The sequence below is a fragment of the Haematobia irritans genome, chromosome 2, assembly GCF_050003625.1.
Source record: "Haematobia irritans isolate KBUSLIRL chromosome 2, ASM5000362v1, whole genome shotgun sequence".
NCBI lineage: Eukaryota > Metazoa > Arthropoda > Insecta > Diptera > Muscidae > Haematobia > Haematobia irritans.
Genome location: NC_134398.1, coordinates 86,457,203 through 86,467,780, shown reverse-complemented (window position 1 = coordinate 86,467,780; position 10,578 = coordinate 86,457,203). Strand labels below are relative to the sequence as shown.

The following is a 10,578-nucleotide window of genomic DNA, read 5'->3' as shown; positions in this document are numbered from 1 at the left end:
ATGCAAATAAAACAAGTTTATTTCATCTTTTTTCTCGACGTTTCGTCGGCTTTTTTCCGACCTTTTCCAGAGAATTTTTTATTTGAAATATCTGTAGAGGAAAATTCTATTTAGATTTCAGTAATTGTGGATTTTAGTTCTTACTTACAATTGTTTTACATTTGTTTCATTTATAAATTATTAAAACTGGACATCACAAACAATAATAATAACTAAATAAATAAATAAAATGTAAATATTGCAGCAAAACTTTAAATCTATATCACAGAACTATGTATGTTTACTCTTTAAATTATTGCAATGGAATACTGTAAGTTGGTGTTATCTTTGTCTTCCTTAGTGTTCATTGACGTCTCTATTCTCTGTTGAATGCGTAGGCTCTCCAGTGTATAACGTTTGTTCTCATTTCTCTCTCTGTCGAGAATTTTAACAGCTTTGAAGTCTATGCTATGGCCACTCTCTTTTATGTGTTGTGCTAAAGCTGTGCTTTCTCTATGTTTGTTGATGTCGGCTTCATGTTCTGCCATTCGTATTTTCAATTGTCTTCTTGTTGTACCCACATAGTGCATGTTGCATGTCTCCCTTTCGTTTCCATTGCATGTTAGTTCGTACACAACGTTGTCTAATTGCATTTTGTCTGTTCTGTTTGTTTTTGTTGTAAATAATCGTTGCAGTGTATCGTTTGATTTGTATGCTATTGTTGTTGTTTCTTCCTCTATTGATCTCAACCAAGTTTTGCATTCCGTCAATTTGGGGATAAATGGGACACTGAAAAAAATGTTTGAGTTCTCCATTTGTATTTTTTCTTTGTGAGTTTTTGGATGATGAGTTTTGTTGATTAGTGAGTTGATTAGATGTACTGGAAAACTATTTTGTCGAAGAATATTTTTAATTTTTAAAATATTTTGACTTTTGAATCTGTCATCACTCAGGTACATTACTTTCTGTATAAAATTTGAGGCTGTATTTATCTTCATAGTTTTTGGTTGGGTTGAGTGATAGTTTATCATTCTTCCCGAAGCTGTAGTTTTCGTGTACCAGTCTGTAATAATTGAGCTTCCATCTTTTATCATTTTCATATCTAAATATGGGATTTCCCCGTTTTTTTCCTTTTCAATTGTGAATTGAATTTTGGTGTGATACGAGTTCAGTAATTTCATTATTTCCTGCTCGTCGTCCTTGTTGATTATTGCCAGTAGATCGTCCACGTATTTTGTTATTAGTTTAATTTTTATATTTTTACTGTTTAACTCCAATATCACTTCATCCAAAAGATTGTCTAGCACAATATTAGCTATCGTCGGGGAAAGGGGGTTTCCCATTGGCATACCATACGTCTGATGGTAAAATGTGTCGTCCTGCTTGAAGTAATTGTTATCGTTAAGACAGAATTGAAGTATTTGGAGTATTTTTTGTTTTGGAATCTTCGTGTATTCTTTAAGTTTATCCCATTTTCCCATGATTTTTTATTGCAAAAATAACAATTTTGTAACAAAAAACTGTTTTTGGTACAAAACTTTAAAATTTGGAAAGAATTCAAAAACTAACAAAAGAAGAACGTGGAGTCGAGTATAAAAATACAAAAATAATTTTACAATATAAACATAAATTTATTTAGGCGTGAACAGTTTTTTACTAGCATTGAACACCATCGCTCTAAAATGCCTCTTATTTTTCTTATTTATTTTTCTTTAATAATTTATTTTAAAGAAAATAAACTTTTTCAATTGTTTTAGCTGCAAAACTCGAACTTAATGCCCGCTTTTATATTTGAAGGTGTCCGTCAACTCCTCGTGGACTACTCATTAATAAAGAGGAACTAAACTTTGTTTTTATAGATTTTACTGTGTAATTTTTCACTATTTCCTCCTTATTTCATTTTACTGTCCCAACTCTAAAAAGAGTATAGTACCCTTTCGTTATTTTTATGAAGACCCCTGATTTCTTTTAACGAACCAAGAAAAAAATTGTGCCCACAGTGCCAAAATGATAAACAAAACACATGTCCACACATACATAAAATGCTGCTCTCAGGCGAAAACATATGCTGGTTGGTTTTCAAATGTCTATTCTCTTGGTTCCGAATGTCTATTCTCTTTATTCAAATTAAAAAATATTTAGACCTAAGCATATCAAATTTTTGACCTTATCAAAAAACAGTTTTCCGAAACAACATACAAGCGGTTTCACAGAAATTTTTCTCTTTTGATTCTTTCGCTTTGTAATGTTGATATCTTTCGTCAACTCTCTCGGTTTCCATCTCTATTTCTTTCTCTATTCTCTCTCTATCGCTTTGAATAAAATATCACAACATATGTATGTTTAGTCGAAATTTGTAAATTTATATATGTTTGCATTCACACATATGATTTTTATGAACATTCATGCCCCAAACATAAGTTATTCTAACATATTAACATAGATGTCCCAAACATTTAGTGTTAGTTTAGGAACATCACATGTTTGCACTTAAATATATTGTGTTTTAAAATTTTGCCCGAAACACATTTTGTTTATATCGGAACATATAAAAAACATATTTTTCTAACAGTGTGTACATTAAAAAAAGTCGAACAAAGGGGAGATCCCCCTCCGCCACCAAATATCGAAATATAAATAGCGGATCTTTATCTAGATGCCAACCCCAACCTTCAATGAAAATTTCAAGCAAATCAATCAACTTTGGTTCAATTTTCAAAAAGTCCGATAAAGGGGAGGTCCCCCTCCGCGACCAGGTGTCCAAAAATGAGGTACCATATTTTCACCACATGAACGTCCTCTACGATCTCTGAAAGTTTCAAGTAAATCGGTTCTGCCGTTTCGGAGCCAACTCGGAACATACAAACAAACAAACAAACAAACAAATAAACAAACATAGATTGAATGAAACCATTTAACGAAAGAAATAAAAATTAATTACTTATAGATGTAAAGGGTGATTCTTTTGAGGTTAGGATTTTCATGCATTAGTATTTGACAGATCACGTGGGATTTCAGACATGGTGTCAAAGAGAAAGATGCTCAGTATGCTTTGACATTTCATCATGAATAGACTTACGATCTGCCACAACGTCGAATTTTCAGTGAATGGGCCCTAGAAAAGTTGGCAGAAAATCCGCTTTTTTATCGACAAATTTTGTTCAGCGATGAGGCTCATTTCTGGTTGAATGGCTACGTAAATAAGCAAAATTGCCGCATTTGGAGTGAAGAGCAACCAGAAGCCGTTCAAGAACTGCCCATGCATCCCGAAAAATGCACTGTTTGGTGTGGTTTGTACGCTGGTGGAATCATTGGACCGTATTTTTTCAAAGATGCTGTTGGACGCAACGTTACGGTGAATGGCGATCGCTATCGTTCGATGCTAACAAACTTTTTGTTGCCAAAAATGGAAGAACTGAACTTGGTTGACATGTGGTTTCAACAAGATGGCGCTACATGCCACACAGCTCGCGATTCTATGGCCATTTTGAGGGAAAACTTCGGAGAACAATTCATCTCAAGAAATGGACCGGTAAGTTGGCCACCAAGATCATGCGATTTGACGCCTTTAGACTATTTTTTGTGGGGCTACGTCAAGTCTAAAGTCTACAGAAATAAGCCAGCAACTATTCCAGCTTTGGAAGACAACATTTCCGAAGAAATTCGGGCTATTCCGGCCGAAATGCTCGAAAAAGTTGCCCAAAATTGGACTTTCCGAATGGACCACCTAAGACGCAGCCGCGGTCAACATTTAAATGAAATTATCTTCAAAAAGTAAATGTCATGGACCAATCTAACGTTTCAAATAAAGAACCGATGAGATTTTGCAAATTTTATGCGTTTTTTTTTTTTTTTAAAGTTATCAAGCTCTTAACAAATCACCCTTTACAAACTGCACTTTTTCATTTAAAAGTTGATAATTTTGAAATTGGATATGGGTACCGCTATTAAGATAGCGGTATGAATTTTTCGTAATTCGGTTGTATGTACTCCGAGAATTGATCAACACAAACGAATGATGAGGTTACATACAGCAGAATTTATTGGTTAACAGAATCAACTCCTTGTCATCGTTCGACTGGCAGGACGGAATTATTTGGGAGACACAGCTGCTAACGGGTAGTAATGGCAACTGCCAAAAGGAGGTTGGCAATAAATTCGATCGTCCCAACAAATCCATAGTCTCTGTGTACACATAAAGAAGAGATTGGTTAGAAATTGATTGTTGTAATGAAAAATCCACATTTAAAAGTCAATGATAGTTGGGTCAATTATTTTTTTACAAGCAATTTGCGTCATTTCTACCATTTGGTGATAATTGGAATGGATTTTTTGATTCAAGACAAATAGATTTTTTGATTCAAGACAAATAGTTGTAGCAACCAAATGTTTCTGTTTTAAAAAATTCTGAAAATCGATTAATGCGACCAAATCAGATTAGTAACTAACAGTTAATAATCACAACGTACATTCGGTATCCACAACCGAATGTTATGTGAAATATTTTTTAAATGTCATTCTTGTCATTGCTATCTTATAGTCGAAGAAAAACTTAATGTTACAAGTTTCAATTGAAAACAACTAAAAATGTGAAACCCCTAGGCCCGCTTAGTTATATTTGTCTTTCAAAATGGACCGCAAGGTATGCTAATGAAGAACCGATATTAGCTGTGGATGCAGTATGGTAAACAGGAATATTGGTTCTAAAATTATAAAGCTTGGTTAAAAATATTTCCGACGTTTGAGAAGTCATATACGAAGATGGAAATATTGCTATACAAGCACCAAATTAATAAAAAACAAGTAAGGAAAGTCTAAAGTCGGGCGGGGCCGACTATATTATACCCTTCACCACTTTGTAAGTCCACATTTTCGATACCATATCAAATCCGTCCAGCAGATCTGTACAGTGTTCTGCAATACTTATAGATTTTACATTTAAGTCGGCTAATGCGCTGAGGTGGAACACAATGTTAGTAAAAAAATATAGGAAACATTTAAATATGAACCAATTTTGAGGCAACTTCGCAAAAGTGTATTTATGATTTATGGGTCGATATATGTGTAATAGAGTAATAGGAAAATTTGAGTCATTTTGATAAGTTTTCGACTTAGCAGTGGCGATTTGATAAGGAAAATGTAGGTATTTCGGCCAGTTTTGCCTAAATAGGAAAAACATATATATGGAATCTATATCGAAATCTGAACCTATTGCAATCAAATTTCACATGCATAGTTACTATGTTGAAGCTACTCCCTGTGCAAAATGTCACATAAATCGGATAACAACTTCGACCTCTGTGGTCATATGACCGAAAATCGGGCGAAAGATATATATGGGAGCTATATCAAAATCTGAACCGATTTCAACCAAAATAAACACGCATATGCAGAACCTAAATTCTACTGCCTGTGCAACGTTTCAAGTTCAATTCTACTCCCTCTGCAAAATTTCACGTAAATCAGAGTAGCACTTTTGCCTCTGTGGGCATATTAGTCAAAATCGGGCGAATGATATATATGGGAGCTATATCTAAATCTAAAGCGACTTCAACTAAATTTTGCACAATTAACGATACTATAAAAGGTACTCCTTGTGCAAAATTTCAAGCAACTCAGGGCAAAACTCTGGATTTTGAGGCCATATAAATCCAAATCGGACGAAAGATATATATGGGAGCTATATCTAAATCGGAACCGATTTTAACCAAATTAAGCACACTTAACGATACTACTAAACGTACTTGTTGTGCAAAATTTGAAGCAAATCAGGGCAAAACTCTGGCTTTTGGGGCCATATAAGTCTAAATCGGTCGAAAGATATATATGGGAGCTATATCTAAATCTGAACCGATTTCAACTAAATTTGGCACAATTAACGATACTATTAAACGTACAAAATTTTAATCAAATCAGGCCAAAACTCTGGCTTTTGAAGCCATATAAGTCAAAATCGGACGAAAGATATATAAGGGAGCTATATCTAAATCTGAACCGATTTCAACTAAATTTGGCACAATTAACGATACTATTAAACTTACTCGTTGTGCAAAATTTGAAGCAAATCAGGACAAAACTCTCGCTTTTGGGGCCATATAAGTCCAAATCGGACGAAAGATATATATGGGAGCTATATATAAATCTGAACCGATTTAGCTGATATTTGGCAGTTTTTACGGGACTGACAAAACATTCAGATGTACAAAATTTGAAGAACGTCGGTTCATAAATACGTGAATTATGATCAAATCGGTGATAACTATATATGGCAGCTATATCTAAATCTGAACCGATTGTCTTCTACCCGAAGAAAGACGTTATGTCAAATTTGAGGACGATCGGACTTAAACTGCGACCTGTACTTTGTGCACAAAATTACATATACAGACGGACGGACGGACAGACGGACAGACAGACAGACAGACAGACGGACATCGCTAAATCGACTCAGAATTTAATTCTAAGCCGATCGGTATACTAAAAGATGGGTCTATGACAATTATTTCTTGGCGTTACATACAAATGCACAAACTTATTATACCCTGTACCACAGTAGTGGTGAAGGGTATAAAAATGTTTTCTCGTTGCGACAACCATGTTACATGTTCCCCATCAAAAAATAACATTTTGCTCTACGAAGTGATCATATTCCTCCTTTGGGCGTGGATTCATTTTGGTGCAATAAATAGGGATTCTAGACACAAATTTGTATCTACTAATTACTTTTACTTTAGATTTATTTGTACCACTATACGTATATTTAAATAAAAAAATATAATATTTAACTGGGAAGTAAATGATTTTTAATTCGGTTATGAGTATGATTTAGGTTTGGCAACAAAACCGAATGATGAAACTAGCCACAACCAATATCGTCGGCAGACCCAACCAACACCATATGTGGTATTAGTTGTGTCGACCGAATCAGTCGGGTGTTTGTAGTTCGGATTGTACTGTATTTCTTTATATGTTAGAGTATACTATTGCTCCCTTCGATAACCCTATAATTTTTTATAACTATAACAAATGTTTACTGAAAGTCGTTCGTTTACACCAAAAAGCCAGTCAAATGTACATATTCCGCAACTACAATTGGAAGTTAAAAAGCAGGATTCGTTTTTTGTTTTTAATATTTAAGAAACTAAAATTTTGAATGTACAAATAGTTACTGGATGCCGTTCGCGTACTTTTCTGCAATTTTTAGCAAAGAGAGTAAAATTCAATCTTACTCCCTTGCTGGTTTTTACTGGAAAAGTTTGCGAACAGAGCTCCCTCGTTCATCAGCATAACACAATGAGATAATCAAATAAGATCAAATAGCTTTTCCTCTACATAAGAGACACATTTTGTTGGTGATTAATATGTTTGTAAGCTTGCATTCAATTTGGGTGTGTGTCCAGTTAATGAGGGCTTCCCATTTTCATGTAACTCCGTTAGGCTTTAACTGCCAGTTAACTACCCAGCAAAAAAATTTGGAAGTTCTTCCAAAGGCACAACTTTAAAAGCACTTCCAGAAGATGCACTCCCAATGATGTTCTTTATTTTAACTTCCCAGGAAGTTCTTTTAATTCAATTTTGTATAACATATTTTTTTCATACTTCTAATGGGTAATTTAATTTTTTTTTGTTTCAAATAGGTTAAAAACAGAGTAAGAATTCATAAAATGGTACAAATCATTTAAATTTTGTCAAAAAAAAATTCTAAATCCAATCTAAAAAAATTGGGATTTTTTGAAAATATTTGAGGTCAAACGGTTCCGACAAGCGTTAAAATCCATTAAAAATGATAAAAAATTATAAAAATTATTTATTTGCCAAAATATCACAGAATTTTTTAATTTACATCCAAAACATTGAATTCGGATCACACCTAAAGAAGTGATGCAAATTCAGTGCAACGGCTGTTGAAATGGAGGACTTTCGTCCTATGACAAGCCCATGTTAAATTCATCGCTTCTGCGTCAATTTTGCACCACTTCCGGATCCAAAAAGAACATTTTCATTGCTTTTTTGGCGACGCTTTTTTGCTGGGTATTGGCGTAGCTAGGGTCCTGGGGGTCACTTCAGCTATACCCACAAAAAATAATCGAGTGATGTCAAATCACACGAGCGTGGAGGCCAATTCACCGGTCCATTTCTCGAAATAATGTTGTCGTTGAAATGTTCTTTCAATAAGTCAATTGTTTCGGCCGCTGTATGACAGGTGATCGCAGAAAGATTTTTAACATGCACACACCAAATTAATTTACTACACTGATTTGAGAGAGACTGAGTAGAGCTATGCTACCTTTTATCCCTGATACCCATTTTTGATGACGACGCCATTCAGTTAATGTTACCAGTTTTCGACCAAAAAACTATAATTTACCTTTTTATTCAAGAATCAAATGATTTATTTGCATTTTCAGTATCTCTGTTTAAGTTCAAATTATGGTAAAAATTTATTCGTTAGATGGGGACTTAAAATATTGTAAAATGACAATTTTCCCCTCGTTAGAAAATGTACACTAAGCTCTGGATGCAGCCTTGTGCTTTCAGCACAATTCATTACATTTTTCTAACGAGTCGCGCCATTACCGTCTTTCGGCGCCTAAGCTTTTGTTTTTATTCGTTATTGGATTACGTCCTTGTAACAACAATTTTGTGAAAAAAGGTAAATATTGTCTCCCAAGAAATTCAATAAAATTACGTTTTATTGAAAGATTATTGAAAAGAAAACTAAATCCTTGTGTTTTATTTATTTTATTTTTCGGTGCTACGCATTCAATCTCTATACCGCTTTGTTTTATCTTACACACCCAAGCGAAAATTTAGACAAACAACCATCGCACATAGGTATATATTGAGTAATTAAGCGGCCAAAAGTCAAAATTTGAAATTCCTAGTAGGCATAAAATTTTGACGTCTACCTGTAGTAAACACTTCCCCGAATTACCCCCCATCCTTTTTTTAACAACCATACGTTACCTCTTCCGTGCAATTAGACGCAATTTGATCGTTGACGTGATACGTATTTCGATTTGGGTGCCCGGATTATATCAAATTTCGCAATACGCATGTATTCTTATTTTAAGTTGTGTAGTGAAGTGAAAGTGATTCCAATAGCTCAAGTAAGCTTCTATTAGATAAATAATAGTTTTAACTTTTATTTTTAACTTTCGTTATATTTTTCGGTAGTTGAACATATCCTCTTTTTCACATAAAAAAATAATTTTTTTTAATTTCAAAAGCAATTTTGTTATGGATCAGGATTCGTCCGGATCATATTTTTTTGTTTATTGAATACGTTACACATTTAGCTTTTCTTTAAAAAAAACAAGAGCCGCAGAATCCCGCAGAATCTCGCAGAATCCAGCAGACAGCAGTTCAAAGTAGTTTGTTAAAAAAATTAAAAAAAAAAAATTTTGCTATGGAGATGCCTAGTTCATCGGGGGTGAAAATAGTAACTCGTAAATGTCTGTTTGAGCAAATGCAAATTCAAAATTTACCAAATATGGATGAAAAATTGGAATTTTTAGAAAACCACTTGCTATTGTCTTGCGGAGACACTGTGGAAAGAAAAAAGGACCTTAAACATAAATTTTCCTACATCAAACACGAGTTTAAACAGAGATGGCTAAAAGCTCATAAAGTTGAAGAAGTTTTTATGAAAAACAACCAGAATTGGCTGGAAGGCACTTTTGAAATACCAGTGCATTCGCTTAATCAACCAGGTCGTCCGAGCAAATCATTTTCGAACGAAGCAAGAGAAGAAAAACTGAGGAACTTCGATCAAATGTTGATGATGAAATGATTATACATGCCGCACAAGTCATATTGCAAACGAAGGGACAGAGAAATGCCTCAAAAGTGCTCAAAGAAATAGGAAATTCGCCAACAAAGGCTAGTCAATATAGAAAAGCCTATTCCAAGACCAATGAAACCATTGCTCCTTTGACCCCGTTCCAAGCACTCAAAATGTTCGTAGAAGCTGATCTAACAAGACGACAATATGAAATAATAAGGGCAACTAACCCAAAGCATTACCCTTGTTACGACCTTTTGTTGAAAGCAAAACAAGAATGCTACCCACCAAAGACGGCATTGCGAGTAACGGCTACCTGCGCAGAAATTAATTTACAATACCTAATGGATCATACTATTCAACGGTTATCAATCTACCTGGAAGAAGTGTTATTAACCCTTAACGAAATTGAAAGAAAGTCATTAACGATCATTTATAAATGGGGTTGTGACGGGTCACAACAAGCGCGGTACAAACAAAAATTCTCAGAAGACGTCGAATCCGATGCTAGTATATTTTTGAGTTCTTTTGTCCCGCTTCAAATTATTGGTGGTAAAGAAAACAATAAAGTGTTGTGGCAAAACCCAACACCATCATCACCACGATTTTGCCGCCCCATCTAGGCTTGCCAGATGGCCGGGATTCGCCTGGATTGTCCCGGAATTTCGTCTCTAGGAAGTGTCCCGGATCTTTCACAAAATTTACCAAATATCCCGGAATTTCAATTACTCAAGGCATATGTTTTATTTTTTTTTACATTTCTTAAAAATGAAAACGATTTAAAATTAAATCGCTTTCAAAAATATTTTTGGTTT

General features: G+C 34.4%; 1 protein-coding gene across 1 annotated transcript; it reads right to left on the bottom strand.

Annotated features, from left to right (window-relative positions):
* Positions 1-287: 287 nt before the first annotated feature.
* LOC142224722 (uncharacterized) lies at positions 288-1,460 on the bottom strand. The gene is made up of 2 exons (XM_075294509.1): positions 937-1,460; positions 288-768 (listed from the first exon to the last, which is right to left on the bottom strand). Exons 1-2 carry the CDS (start codon positions 1,458-1,460, stop codon positions 288-290), a joined length of 1,005 nt encoding a protein of 334 aa, XP_075150624.1.
* Between the last annotated feature and the right edge of the window lie 9,118 nt (positions 1,461-10,578).